Source organism: Amblyomma maculatum, chromosome 1 (assembly GCF_055883805.1).
Source record: "Amblyomma maculatum isolate TAMU_Amacu chromosome 1, ASM5588380v1, whole genome shotgun sequence".
NCBI lineage: Eukaryota > Metazoa > Arthropoda > Arachnida > Ixodida > Ixodidae > Amblyomma > Amblyomma maculatum.
The window spans coordinates 322,888,691-322,903,677 of NC_139344.1; the positions used below are offsets into that span (position 1 = coordinate 322,888,691).

Here is a 14,987-nt window from a genome sequence, read left to right on the forward strand (position 1 = left end):
TGGAAGAGGAAGGTGCTTTCATAAAAGTCGCGAGCCAAAACCGATTTATTGCAGCCGCTGCGCGTCTGTTCATTTTTCTTCTTTTCAGCGCGCGAAGTTGAACGTGCCACCATAACACTTCACCTCCTAGCGCACGGCGCTAAACGCACCACCACAGTGCCTCCCCCTCAGGAGACTGAGTCATCCCAGTGAACAGTCTTCCGTCATGATAAAGAGGGGCAGGAAGATACCTTGTTGGAAAAAAAAAAACAAAGAAAGAAGCGAGAGGACAGCTGATGAAGGTAGCACGGTGTTGTAGATATGTGCAGGCTTTATGTGCAGGCTTTTAGGCAGTTGGGGGAGACAGCGGTGTCACGACTGTTGACACGCAAGGTATAAGTTTTGTTGCCTCGTGCGATGGACGAGATGGGATCCAGTATAGGGTGCCTGAAGTGGGCGGCGGGTATGATCTATGCGTACGAAAAACGTAGGCACTGTCTTTCAAATCTCGGTGGAGAAAGGTCGACTTGTACTGGCGAGCTTGTGTAGGAGGGGCAAAGATACGAGACAGGAGAATAGTTAGCCATTCAACGTAAGGTATGGCAGGAGGCCAGACGGTGCTCTTGGCAGGGGGGCACATGAATTTGGCCAGTAGACACAAACGATGTGCCATAGATGAGATGAGAAGAGGCACACCCGAGGTCTTCCTTGATGGCCGTACGAATTCCTAAAGAGGCGATTGGCAAGGAAGTGGCCCAGTGCTCTGAAAGGTCGTATGGCATGAGCAAAACCTTCAGCTGGCGGTATAGCCTCTCGACCAAGCCCTTGGTTGGCCTGTGGATGGTAAGCTGTAGTTTTGAGGTGGGTGATACCGAGGAGCTGGGTCAAACTGGCAAAGAATGCAGACTTGAACTGGCAGCCTCTGTCGGTGTTGATCTCTGCTGGCACGCCTAAACTGATGATCGACGTGGAGATGAGTGCGGAGGCAACCATTTCAGCGGTGATGTCAGGCGGGGTAGCTTCTGGTCTGCGCGTAAAACAATCAATTATAGTTAACCACGCGATGGTGGCAATGTCCAGCGGCTGAAAACCTCCCAGAGCTGTGGTAGTGTGACGATGAATCTTGCAGTGTTGACAAGCAAGGTACAGCCGAGCCCAGTGTTCAACGTCAGCATTGAAGCCAAGCCAGACAAAACATTCCGCAGCCAGGCGCTGAGAGGCACGGATACAAGGATGAGAAAGGTAGTGAATATCGTTGAAAAGGATGCGGCGTAAAGGCACAGGAATATGCGTGTGCGTCCAGTAACAAGGTTAACGTCGAAAATAATGTCGACGCCAGGATGAACGCCAGGAAAATGTACAGGTCACAAGTGCAAGGATGATGAATGTGATGAACAGTGTGCTTGAAGTTCTTCATCCTGCTGTTGACAATGAGCCAGATCTTGCAATGTGAAAGATGGGGCTTGTAAGGCGGATACACGGCTGAGGGTGTCGGCAGGAATGTTATGGGCGCCCTTGATGTGTAGTATGTCGATAGAAAATTCAGCTAGGAAAGCCAAATGCTGAATTTTCCTGGGCGAGTAGGTGGTCTTGGATGATGAAAAGGCACTCATGAGTGGTTTGTGGTCTGTGAAGATCACGAAATGGAGGCCTTCCACGAAAAAAACGGAAGAACTTCACTGTGAGGTATGCCGTGAGCAGCTCACAGCTGAAAGCACTATACCGTTGTTCTGACTCCGGATCAGAAGATTGTGTGGTTGAATCACATCCGGGTCACCAATGTAGAAGAAGAAGCTTCCACAAGAGCCACAAGCCAAAACTGATTTATTGCAGCCGCTGCGTGACTATTCCTTTTTCTTCCTCTTAGCGTGTGACGCTGAACGCGCTGCCACAGCACTTCACCTCGTAGCACGCGGCGCTAAACGCGCCACCACAACTCTAAGACACAGCTGGCAAACACAGCAAGGTGGCTCATGAAACAGACACAAGAACAGCAACTTGAGCCGCAGTGCATTTGTGTCCAACTGCTACCTACTCCTTTGCAATGCCTGAAGATATAGTGCCGCTTATGGAAGGCCACCCCAAGCGGTGAATTTATGACACCATGTGGCCTAGTTGGCCCTCACGTACTGATTATGCTCTAGGCCGCTTGATGGACCTATTAGGTTTTGCAGACTGAAGATGCAAACCAAAGGCACAAAAATTTGGAGGACGCTTAAGCTTTGCCTTTAAGAATGGAACGCGATAGCGTTATCGCGCCCCGTTCACACCGTCTACTCATTTGCTTGTCGCGCTTTTGAGTAACACAAAGACGTAATTCACATGATACAACACTCATTAACTTGTCCAAAGCACGACTGCTTGGTAATTACTTGTTCTGAAACATGATTCTGGGACCTAGAAGCTCTGCCAGCCACCTTGCTGAAACGCGCGGGCCTCACGTTGCAGTCGTAGTTCGTCGGCAACATTGTTGCCGATCCGAGCCGGTGCGATGAAGATCTTGGAGGACATGCCCCGTCTTGCACCACACGCATGATGGCGCTACGTGCACGCCAAGCGAAGAGGAAGTACAGGGGAAAAGTAATTTGCCACTCGCTTAACTGCGTGTTCTGTAATTCTGTAATTTACGTACTCATAATTATTATTATACGTCACATTACACTTCTCTAAGGGACATTTCTGAGACAACACCGCAATCAATAGACGCGCCTTTGTCCATTTCAAACCACCTAGCTGGCATGGCTGAGTGGTTAGCGGCTCGTCTCGCACCCCAGAGGCCCACGTTCGATTCCTCAGGTCGGCGATTTTTCCTGCTCACTTTTATTTATTAAATGCTTCTGAGATTTTTCGCTCACGGCCGACGCGGGATGGCGGCCGCCGCCGACGACACCGACTTTGCTGCGACACGGGACCCTTAACGCTACCGCGTTAAAACAAAATTGCCCCGTTATGTGGTGTGATTGCATTGGTCAGCTTCAGGCACGTTTCTGGTTGGTTGATTTGGTTGGTTTGTTTCAACCACCTGGGGTTCTTTAACGTGCACTGACATCTCACAGCACACAGGCGCCTTGTTTTTCGTCTCCATCGAAAAGCGGCATCCGAGGCCGGCAATGTTTCTGTCTCACATATTCTTGTTGTCTAGCCTGTGGTACACAGTTTCCAAGCATAAATTGAGAATGATTGAAATGTTCCTTGTGAAACCACCGCAGCAGCGCTCATCCTCTACAAGCCCAACTGCTTCCACGCACGCTGAGTCTCTTAGTTATCTCAAATGAGAGGATTAATGCCACCCACACGAATGCTCTCAATGTGGCTTGCAACCCCAAGAAATGTGGCCACAGCACTTCCCAGAAGCATGGTAAACTGAAGCGGTGGCCTTGTGGTAGAGCATCCGACTACCCTCCAGTTTTTCAATGAATACAAGGTTTTCCTGGCCTGGTGTTCAGCTGTTCATGTGAATTGACGAAAAGGAAAGGGGAAGGTTTTCTGTTCCAGCATTAATCCTTCTCCCTGTGCCACCTAGTCTTGGCAGTGGCATAGTGTTAAAGCATCGCCGGAGCTTGTGTACCGAATGCTAGGCGCATGTTGCACTTGACTTTACTTTGTTCATTTTGCTAGCACCTGGTTTTCCCTGCAAAACCATCAGCCCTGGCATGACGTCTCACCTGTGTAAAACTAAACACACCGGCTCCTGTGATAAATAATGTGCTCAGATGACGCAGGGGACGCACCTGGCTGCTGGAACAGCAGAATCCTTTCCACTTGGTTTTCAGGCGTGCCACTTGTCGGCCCCACCATGCTTCCAGATAGTGCTGCGGCCACACGCTCGCTGACTGCATGTCATATTGAGCGCAATAGTACTAATTGGTGCTGCACACAATGGCCAGCACAGCAGCCATTACTGTTGTTGCCTTTCAGGTGATGGGATGATCAAGAAGATATGATGCGTCCTTACTTACAGACATCAGAGCAGCATGTCTCACTCTTCTTTTTTTTTTTTCCAGGTGATGCGTCTACAGAAGCTGAAAATACTGGGACTGGGTTAAATGCTAGTAATGCAGAGCAGGGATCATCACGTGAAGAAGCCGAGCAGGAAGACTCAACTGTAGGTCATGGTAAGCAGCTTTTTTTTTCTATTAGGCCCTTTATGAGGATGCACAATAAAACCTTTTTTTTTAGGACTTCAGGGGAGTGAGAAAAACACCTAGTTTATCTGAAGTTTGAATTACCAGATGACCCTCAAAAAACTGTCACAAAGAGTTCATGTGAAAGTAAAATATATGTGATGGAAACCTGAACAGTACTTATTTTCTTTTAAAAGGGGAACTGCATGACAGTGGGGATTTTTCACAGTTAGTCAAATGGTTATTTCAAAGAAGCCATTCCCACACAACCAGCAATATCCATAGGATCTTCACAAAAGGTCTCAATATCAAACGTCATTTTTGTACACCCATGAGATGTCCATGTGTCCATTATTAAAAGATCATCTTTTAGGGGATATCCTCATGACCTTACCTTTGTGTGGTCGTGAAGATATCACACAGTGTACACAACTTCGATGTTATAATGTGACTTTCAGTGGACATGCATAGTTCAGCAGATTTTTGCTTTAAATTTTGATTCGGTCTAAGTGGAAAGGCAGACAGCGTCTTCAAGTAAAGCAAGACCCCATTGTCCCTTCTCTGCCTCTGCACAGCCTCCCCCCCACCCCCCTGCGAGCAAGAATTCAGTGTTCAGGAGAAACTTCATAATGGTAAGGGTCTGTGTTAGAGCTGTGTGAATAGCAAAATGTCGGGTGTAAAGCAAATTCAAATAATAAAAATTAATAAAGTTCTAATTTGAATAATCAGCAGCGCAAATCGAATTGAATATGAATTCTTTTAAGATGCCAAATTATAGGTGAAATCGCCTGCAAACTGCCGCGAGGCATGTATTCGCAGCACGCACCATGCAGTAACGAGCCACACACCAAGCTGGTCTGCAGGCACAGACTCCCGGGCTTTATTTGCACTCTCTTATATAGCAAGCGGTGCAGTGGCACAACCTCGCGACATACTCTCCCCCTTGTTTTGAGAAAGGGGGAGGGACAGTTCACATAGCAGTATTGCAAGTCCAGTCTCTTGTGCCTCCAAATCGGTCTTCAAGCCAGAGGTAAACCTGAATGCTGCTATTGTGATTGAGGTAAAGACGGAGAAGTCATTGAAGGAAAAATCACCTGTAGCCTCTTGTATACTGGCTACCTGGTGGTTCCACCTCTGGTCCATCTCCAGTAATAGGGGAACTCTGGACACTGGGACAAGATGCATCTGATTACGTTGGGGAAACCCCTTAGGAGTCCCCACAATGTATGACCGGGGTCGTTGAGTGGGTCCTAATACCAATGCGGGGCTGTTTACGCCACCAGGGGAAGCGTGCTACACACTGTACCGTGCCCAGTGAAACATTTTCCCAGCCTAGTAAAAGTATGCATACACATGGTGTATGCGTGTGTTTGGCACTAGGCAGAAAAAGGGAAAGGATGCTACATGAAAGCAGGCTTCTCGCTCACATGAGAAGCGAAGAACTGCTTGCACGACAACACGAGGTATCCGCAGAGGAGAGGAGGCCTCTTTCCTTCCACAGAAACGGCTGAGCAGAATCAAAAAGTGCTTTCATAATTTCAGCCTGCCAGCTAGAGATCCAAGGACATACCATGACTACGCGGAATTAGGTTTAATTTAATCTCGACCGTCTGCCTTATTAATATTGAGTTAGTCTTGTGAGTGTGAGGCGCTGAAGGGTAGTGTTGCGCATTAGAGTAGGTACCACGCAAACTGTAGATGTTTTCTTCCCCAAAGTCTTCCTCTTGTTCGGACCTGGCAGATGCTTTAACAGTATGTGAGACAGGTGCTCTCTGGTGTGACTCTCACCTTGGCGGCATGCATAAAAGCAATTAATATAAGCTGCTCATCTGTATGTTAAAAAAATGTAGGGATATTACTGCCTGTTTTAAACAAATCCAACGAAAGTGCCTGCGTGGATCTGGAGCGGCGGGTCTTACTCGAGGTCCAAGTGCCCTGCAGCGCTGGTTTTTAATGTCACCCTCCCATCTTGATAGGTGAAAAACATGCCATAGCGGGTCGGGCCTGGCCCGTGCAGACCTCTATCATCGGGTGTGATGTATTGTAGCTTTCCTCGAATCTAAACTCTGCTTTGTGTCAAATTCCAGTTCAATAGTTGCTCTATTTCTGCAGCATTGAACAATCACTTTTTCGTTTTATATTGTGATGTACTAAGCTAAGGAAACCATGTTTTCGATAATGAGCCTTGAAGGCTGCCATAAACATGGTCCACTTCTACAGTGAAGCTGATCTTGGCAAAGTAATGACAAAGTAAGAACATTGGCTCGCTGGCGTGTGTAAGAAAGCTTTCTGTCAAGATCGTTAGACTCCTTAAATTATTGGATAAGACAACTGAGATTTCAGTTGCTAACACAAGAGGCGAACTTCATCTTAAAGCAAATGCTTCATGTTCTTTTCCGCTGAGTTTGGATGCGAACTTCTTGAAGATTGTCATTTCAAATAACCAAGGCGCACGCCTCAGTTCTGTGAAACAGAACCATGGCATTGGTAACAATGGACGGCCAGTTTCCTATGCCCTGCCAGTGCGCCTACTCCTGTGTGGTGCTCCCAAAGTGTGACGTTTCTGCAACATCCAATTTGTCCTATGTAGCTTTTGACACAGGACAGCGGTATCCGGTAAACGACTCCGGTATCCGGTAAACGGGACGAACCTGCCTACTTGCTTGATGCTGCATTCATGCTTGTGCTTTCCCTGCAACCGTATTGCACATGCCAGCTATTTTTTTTTAGTGCAGTAATGACTATGTCACCTTTCTCTGCCACATTTTTTAAGCGGTGGGAGATTTGATGGCAACAGCAATGGGTCTTGTACCTTGCGCTAGCTTCTTCACTGCGGCGGTGCTTCTCTAACCTCTAGCATCACTGGCAAGGATCTCTTAAACAGAGGTGACCACATCACAGGGAAATCTTGCATTGATCAGTATTTGCAGCCAGACACCCACGCCATGTGTCATTTCATCTTGGCAGGATTTGTCAGGAGCGGCATAAGCTTGAAATGAGCTGACTGGTGGTTTAAAATACCACCAGTCTTTTTTAGCGAGGCCGATACCTCCAGCAGGCTTGGATTTTGCGGACAGCAATATATATATATCTAAGAACTAAACGGCATCCTTGTGTTGGCATCTCTATCATAGGTGAAGCCAAACCCGAACCCGCATTCAGCAAAGATTTATAGAACCTGGTTGAGTACTGTCATACCCCATTGTGCCTGAGTCTGTCATAACGTACGGAATTACGATAATCGGGCATTACAGTGCATGAAACCTATTTTAAGTACAGAACGGATGCTTTAAATCGAATAAAGAATATTAAAGAACCTTACTCCGGAACAGGATTTCAACAGGTTAACACGAAATGCGAACACACTGGACTTTGTATACTGAAAATGAAGGAACTGGAAATAAAACAACTCTTTCATGACACTGTGCTCAATGCTTACACTCTATTACTTCCCCAATGATATTAAAACGCCTCTGAAGAAAACTGTCTTGAGAAAACAGAAAAAGTAAAACTTAATGCTATAGAAATTACGAAAAAAGAGAATCTGTTGTAATTACTTGCAGCACATATTTAATGCACGATATGATGGTGTGGTGTCTGATTCAGACCAGACGCATGACACGGGACCACGCAAGCGCAGTATGCAAAAACCCTCCTTTATTCGTCACAGTGAAGCCACTTATATAGGGAATCATATTGAATGACGATGACGATATGTACACTGAAAGAAACGAAACTGAAACAAGAAATAAGGATACAACATCGCCTCCCGCTTGAAAAATACAACATAGTAATTTGCAACAACCAAAATAACACAAACTAAACACTTATTGTTCAGGTAAAGAAAACCCAAATCTTTCTACAGGTCGGCGTACCCTAGTGCTGCGACGCAAAGGTTGCTCCCCGAATCCTCTAAAGGAGCAACCACTTCTTCATTAACTTCAGCCCTTGTTTCCGGCAATCGCAACAATTCACCCTGTTCAGCGTCTGCGCGGCTTTCAGGCCCAGCGGTACCCGAGCAGTGATGAGGCAATTCCCATGCCCATTGTTCTATTGTCTGCGATTGATTGTAGGGAACCCGAACTAGTTTAGACGCGTTCCAGCAACGACCTGCGCTCATCAAAAAGTTATTTTTGCCTTTTCTGCCGACAATCTTGAAAGGTCCCGTGTAGTTTACCGACGCTTTCCCACCGTCTGCTGTCTTGCGTACACGAACGAAGTCCCCTACTCTAAAGGCTGGTCTTTTCGCACCTCGCCTCCTGTCTGTATACTGTTTTGCATACATCTGCTTCGTCCTAACCCTAGCAGGAACATTTTTATTCGAACCGGCATGGCCACCCTTTCTTGTCGGCAAACCCACTGTATTGAGTCTTGTCCTTGGCTGGCACCCGTGGAACAACTTAGCTGGTGACACACCCGTTGTCGCATGTGGCATCGACCTATGTATGCAGAGATAGTCAACCACAGCAGCCTGGAGGGGCCGTTGCTCCAATTGGGCAACCTGCATGAAATCTTTCAGCACGCGATTAAAACGTTCAATCGCGCCGTTTCTCTGTGGATAGTACAGAGAAGAACAACGATGCGCAATACCCCTCTCTCTAGAATGTTTCAAACATTTGCGAACTAAACTGAGGCCCATTATCTGTGACAGTTTCTTCCGGATAGCCTTCTCGGCTGAACACAGTCTGCAAACAGATGGCTTTTGCTAATTCACAGCAAAGCAAAAAATGGTAAAAGAAATAAGAAAATCCTGCTTGTTTCTGCAAGCACATGACAAAGATTACATCAGATGTTGAACTGCGATTTATTTTATCGCGACTTTTATCAGCACAAATTCACTGCTCTGTTTATTTTCCGTCGGCTTTGTTGCAAATTGGAATTTACCCAGCTTATGAAAGCTTTGTGTAAAGCCTTGCTGCCCAGACAGTCAAAAAACACCTTCTGATGCATCTATTTCTCATTTAAGTTACTCCGGACGGGAAAACTTTTTATCTGACGCATGGCAGAGTCACAGCAGATAAGATCACCTCACCTCGGTCTTTTATGTTTAATGTTTCTTCTGCGTGTCCCCTCTCTTTCTGACATGCTTTTTTTTTTTCTGGACCTGTGTTTCCCTGAATGGCAATTAAACGTTACCAGTGTGAAGCGGAGGTCCCAAGTACTTCGCCAGTCCCATCGTGTTCCCTGAGGCTGGAAACAGCGACATCGCTCTCGGTGACTCCCTACATAGGGTCGTTTTTAGACTTTTATTCACCATGAGCGCCAGAGCAATTTTGTGGCTTTCGTTCCTGCTTCGCCGTTTGTAGTGCGTTTCCTTTCCCTTTGAAGCCTACCTAGCTAGTGCACCTGTGCCCCATTCTATTACATTTTGTTTTCTGTACAACACAGGACCAGTGGAGGGAAAAGTGTGTGGTCAGCCGTGCCTTCAGTGCTGCCACGTACATTTTCTTATACACAAGCATCATTTTTGTAAACAAAGATGGTGCTGCGATCGGCTGCAACATGGGGTGTAGGCAAAAACGCAGCGTGCCTACACTGCGCCAAGCGACACTGCCCTCAAAACCAGTTCGCGCATGCGAATATTCTGAAGCATAAGATTCACTTATGCATAGAAATGGTTTGGTTTATGCCTGAAGGGTATAGTTCAGCACTTTTGGAGCCGATTACTGCTAAATTACCCGGTGAAGAGCTGCATTGGCTTCCTTCGCCGTAGCCTCAACAGCGCGCGGCTACAGTGGGCGACTGTAGTAACTGATTAAGTTAAATGAAAACGAGAAAGCGTGATGTATAAGAAAAACTAATAGTCAACACTGTTCAACACTCGGACCATCTGAATGACTGGGAGTGTTTTCATATGACTGTTCTTTTGATGAGCTTTCTTCTGCTCCAGGCACCTAATTCACTCTAAGAACAATATTACCGTCAACTATAGGGGACTAGAAATCGTATTTCTAACTCACTGTACCTGCAACCTAACTGACAGAATTTCATCGAATAAGAACTCAGTCTTTCAGTTTTTTTTGTAACAGTCACCTAAAATGCACTGCCAAGCTGTTCTATCCTGTTTGATAAAAAAGACGTTTCACGTCTGTGTGTGTCATTGTACAGATGCGTCGTCATTCACTGGTTAATATTGTGAAAGACGCTCACAAAAAAAAGAGAGAGAGAGAGAGGTGCGGCTCTTCTATGAATGCTCTCATTTTGTTCTCTTTGCTCTACAGGAGTGTACATGGGTGCAGATACAACATTCTCTATGATCGCTTACTGCAAAATTTAAGCGATCTGCTAACCTTTTTTTTTTTTAATATACTTGGAACATTTTTATTCATATTTATTGAGATGCATGTCATCTTATTCTGCTTATCTTGCACCCCTCATAGCCGAATCCACTTTGGAACATTAAACTCTATATGCCATATATACCCTTACAATCCGGCTCGATCAGAGCTAAGTTATACGTGGATATCTGATTTGTTCGTCAGTTTCTTAATGACCTTAAATAATCGGAGAAATAACACTGTGTAACTTTGCCAGGATCCTAACGATACTCGCTTTCTAGGACCGGTGATGAAGTGTCACTTGTTGAAACTTGCAAAAGTGAAAACAGAGAAAAGCTACTTCACAAGTCCGGGCCATTTAGGCAGTATCGCGCCGGAATGACCGCTCAAGGTATATAAAACTGCAGTTACCTTCGCAGCAGCTTTTATGTCCTTTTCTATAAAAACATATACACGGGCAGTACTGCAGGTGAATGGGATGTCACAGCACAGCTTTCCTTCCTTCGATTAAGATCATATGCACACGGAATATCACGTCAAAACTTCTTATGATTTGATAGCATCAAAACATGCACCAGTTGCAAGCATTTATTGTTGGGCTCTTCATTGTGCGGCCGAAAAGCAACCACGAAAATTAAGGGTTGCAGATGAACTGATCAAGTTTCAATGCAGAAGTGCAATTCGTCGCCGAAGGGTCTACTTGTCGCGCGCAACGCCGCCGCCCTTCGCTCTCGTCTTTATCCGACTGCAAGAAACATGTGGAAACAAGTGACATTTTCTTTTTGCGCCTTGTGGTGCAACCAACTGCACCACAGCTTGCAGGAATATTGGGAATTATGCTCGAAAATGCAGCAAGCGTTGCGCATCCAACATTTGCCCTCACCCCTCAAACTCTGTATTTTTCCCTTCTTTACACTCGCCACACCGCCTATGCTTTCCCTCAATCTCGTCCTCGCGGATTTTTCAGCGCCAATTCTTCCTCACCCTCACCTCACCGAGTCAAATCCTCATGAGGTGAAGGTGAAGACGCCCTCATGAAGATGCCCATGTCTGGTCGAGAAAGGCGCGCTCCTCATTTTGGACTGGGGAGAGAAGGTGTCCCGGGTAGGTCAGGAGGAGAGAGGGAAACCTGCGGCAGTGTCACTGCGGGAAACGAACAATGCGTGTAATTTCGCAGGATAATTACGTGCGGCCGTTATAATGGGGCAAGGGATACATGTGGACCCCCAAAAGATAGAATATGGAGCCTAGATGAAGAGGCATGCCCAGCAACCAAAAGGAAAACATTTCACAGGCGCAGACAAGGGCACTAAACAGCTGTTTAAAAAAAAAAAAAAAAAGGTAACTTGACATAGTCTTTACGGAGCACTGCCGTTTTGAAAGGGACGGCCGAATGTATGCACCAGGCCAATTTAGGCCCTAAATTTGAATAGCGTGTTCTGAAATCTTTAAACTCATTTTTCTCAGTTTACACTTTTTGCAAGAGCGCAACCATCAGGAAAACTACCGTTTCGAAACTTTTTTGCCAAAGGCTGCTTTCAAGGTGCTTTCTGGACTATTTTGTTGGGAACAAGATAAACTGATTTTTGAATTCATAACTATTCTCTGAGGAAAAAAAGTATCTGTAATAAACGGCCTTGCACAGGGCACTATGCCGTGAACAGTCAAGGGAACGTTCAGCGATCAGTCGTAGCGCTTGTGTCAGCACACGCACGAGCGTCAGAGTGAGCGTTGTCGTTTTCTTTCCTGACCGGCAAGTGGTGAACATGATTGTCGTTCTCTTTCTTCAGCATCGGCGCTGAACATTTCAGAACCGAATACCTGTCCTACATATCAAATATGTCACATATATTGACAGCATAAAAAATTAATTTCAGTATTAATATGCTCAGATTTTTACAAAAGTGTCAATGAACCGGCAATCGGCCTAGCGGTTATCTAAGCACAAACAGCTTGTACATCTTCATGATTTTTGAATTGATAGTTTTCCTAAGCTGACACACTTAACCCTTTCGCTGTCGGGCGTTTCTGGCCGTGACGCACCCCCAGTGTCGGCTTGGTTTCAAGGAACAAGCATATCGGGGAACGAGCATAGCGATTTATTTTTGATTATGATTGCTATACAAATAACATAGTCAACGGAATATGCAGATTTCAGTGTTCTGCAGGTGTTGTTAATTAACATTATCATTATCAGCCGAATTATAGATTAGATAAATGAGGATAATGTAAGAAAAAAACTGCTTGATGCTTCTTGAGAGTCCGAATCCAAGCTCGGCTCTTATTTATAATCAAAAGAGCCATCGCTCCAGTCCGCAGTCGAAGGTCCCGCGCAGTCAGCCATCCGAAAGTAACCGCATGCATGGAGGGCGCACTTTCAGTGGCCCGCACAAGGAGAGAAATGGCACATTCTGAAATCAAGATGACACAGGGAGATGGAAAGAGGCTAAAACAACCTCCTTTGCTACTGCTAGCCGTAAGCAAGGGCGCGGCAAGAAGAGAGAGCGAAAGCAGCGATCGAGTCATGTTCGTCCGATTGGAGAAGCAACGGCCCGAGCCCTTGAACGTGATGCGTCGTAGCAGGCACGCCAACAGAATAAAAATGAAAGCCTGCAAACCTGCGGCAGATGGAAGAACAACCCTTGAACCCGTAATACAGTGTACCTGTAATGCGCGCACGCGCCGCATGATCGCTTAGCGCGATAGAGTAGCGTGCAAGGAGCAACCGCGCCCCCCAGCAAAGAAGGTGGCGGGAGTGGACGCGGTCGCTCCATACTTACTATATACGTACCAACACAATGCGGGGCGAAAATACGAACCTTTAGAAAAATTTGACAGGTGGCGCAGCCTGTCCAAGCGCACCGCTTCGTGCTTAGGCGCGATAGTTTGAACACACGATAGAGAACATACCGGTACGTTGGTGACACTATGGAAGAGAAGTGCGGAAATGTACTGATACGTTCTTGACAGCGAAAGGGTTAATTACCTTATGGGAATGAATCCCTGCCGTGGCGGCCGCTTTTTGATGGAGGCAAAAAGCAAATGCCCATGTGCTGTGCGGTAATGGTGCAATTTAAAGAACCCCAATGGCCAAAATTTCCGGAGCTCTCCACTACAGAATCTCTCATAGCCTGAGTCGCTTTGGGACGTTAAACCCCACGGACCAAACCGAACCAAATGTTAATGACTCATTATGACAGCTACAAAGCTTTTTTTTATTTGTGCTAAGATAATTAAACTGAGAATATATTCTAATAAGAGGAAGATAAGCCATCCCTGAAAGTTTTATCAAGATTGGTGCAACAGTTCAAAAGTTGACAGTTTAGCCCTGCATTCCTTAGGGCAAAAGCCTTTCTTGGCTCATGGGTGGAGTAGACTAGACTATTTTGACAAAATTGTCCACATGAACTGACACTGAAGTAAAAAATCATGTCACTACTAGGAATCAAACCACCATCCTTCCACTCCTGTGCCGAGTGCGCAAGAAACTACACTATGCTGACTGCCTTTGAACATGCTTGTAATGTCCCTTGTGTAACGTAAGATTGCCGAAGACCGCTGATGGAAAAGGCAACCGTGGCAGTAAGTAAGAAATGAAATTAAAATTAACAAAAATTTAAAAAACCCCTTCCGAGAATATAGGTTATTGCGGGCAAAGAAAACATTTCCAAATCTGCGCATTCAAAATTAAAAACAAAAACAATGAATCTTCCATTATCAGATGTGTCGCACCAGTTAGCAAGGTTGACACAAAAAGCCAGACCACAGCTGTCTCATGCGGCAATGAGCAGCAAAATGAGGCTCGAGCCTCAATTACCCTGATTTAAAGCAAGCAACGTGTCAGAAATGGCAAAGGCAAAAAGAAACTAATATATAGCAACGTACTAATTGGCAGAAGTAAGAGAAATGCTTTTGCATTACCATGCAAGTTTTTCGTATATTTTCACGATCATATTATTATCCAAGCACACGTGCAAATATGAGTGTATTAACTGTACAAAAATGCATAGGGCATCAGCCAGAACAAAAAGAACAATATGTTGTGATGCCAAAAAAACATATTAAGTGGGATCGTATCAACGAGATTGGACTGCATCTAACCCTTAAACTTGTTCCCATTAGACAGACAAATACAAAATAGGGGTGTGCAAGTATTTGAAATTTCTAATATGAATCGAATATGCTTGCTATTCGGTTCATATTCATATTTGAAAGACTCACATGTATATTCGCAAAATTTACAGAATATACACCGAATATTTTCTAATCATCGCTGTGTCACAGCATGTGTGCTTTAACGTAATGCTTGATCGCCTGGGCTATGCAGTGAAGCATCCTCAAAATGCAACAGGGCTTTATTGTGAACAGTAAGGGACTTCTCTTTCGAGAAGAGGGCTTCCCCGATAGCGTGAGCAAAGCGAAACACCTGATGAAACCAGGAAAGAAAAAACAACAGTACTCTCGCTTCGGTTTCATCTCATATGCAGGCAACCATTGTGTCATCAGTTAAAATTACTGTGAATCATGGTTTTCGGCAGTTTTTTTCAGACAGATTCCGAAATTCGAGCTTTTGGTAATCGGACATTTCTTTTTCTGGTCCCTTGAA

General features: G+C 45.4%; 1 protein-coding gene across 3 annotated transcripts in view; it reads left to right on the forward strand.

Moving 5' to 3' along the window:
- LOC146207283 (midasin) overlaps window positions 1–14,987 on the forward strand; it is a 261,721-nt gene that overhangs the window by 233,596 nt on the left and 13,138 nt on the right. For all 3 annotated transcript variants that reach the window (XM_084581249.1, XM_084581150.1, XM_084581196.1), the window contains exon 71: window positions 3,984–4,094. In XM_084581249.1, the coding sequence (XP_084437375.1) occupies window positions 3,984–4,094 (111 nt within the window). The remainder of the gene's footprint in view (window positions 1–3,983; window positions 4,095–14,987) is intronic.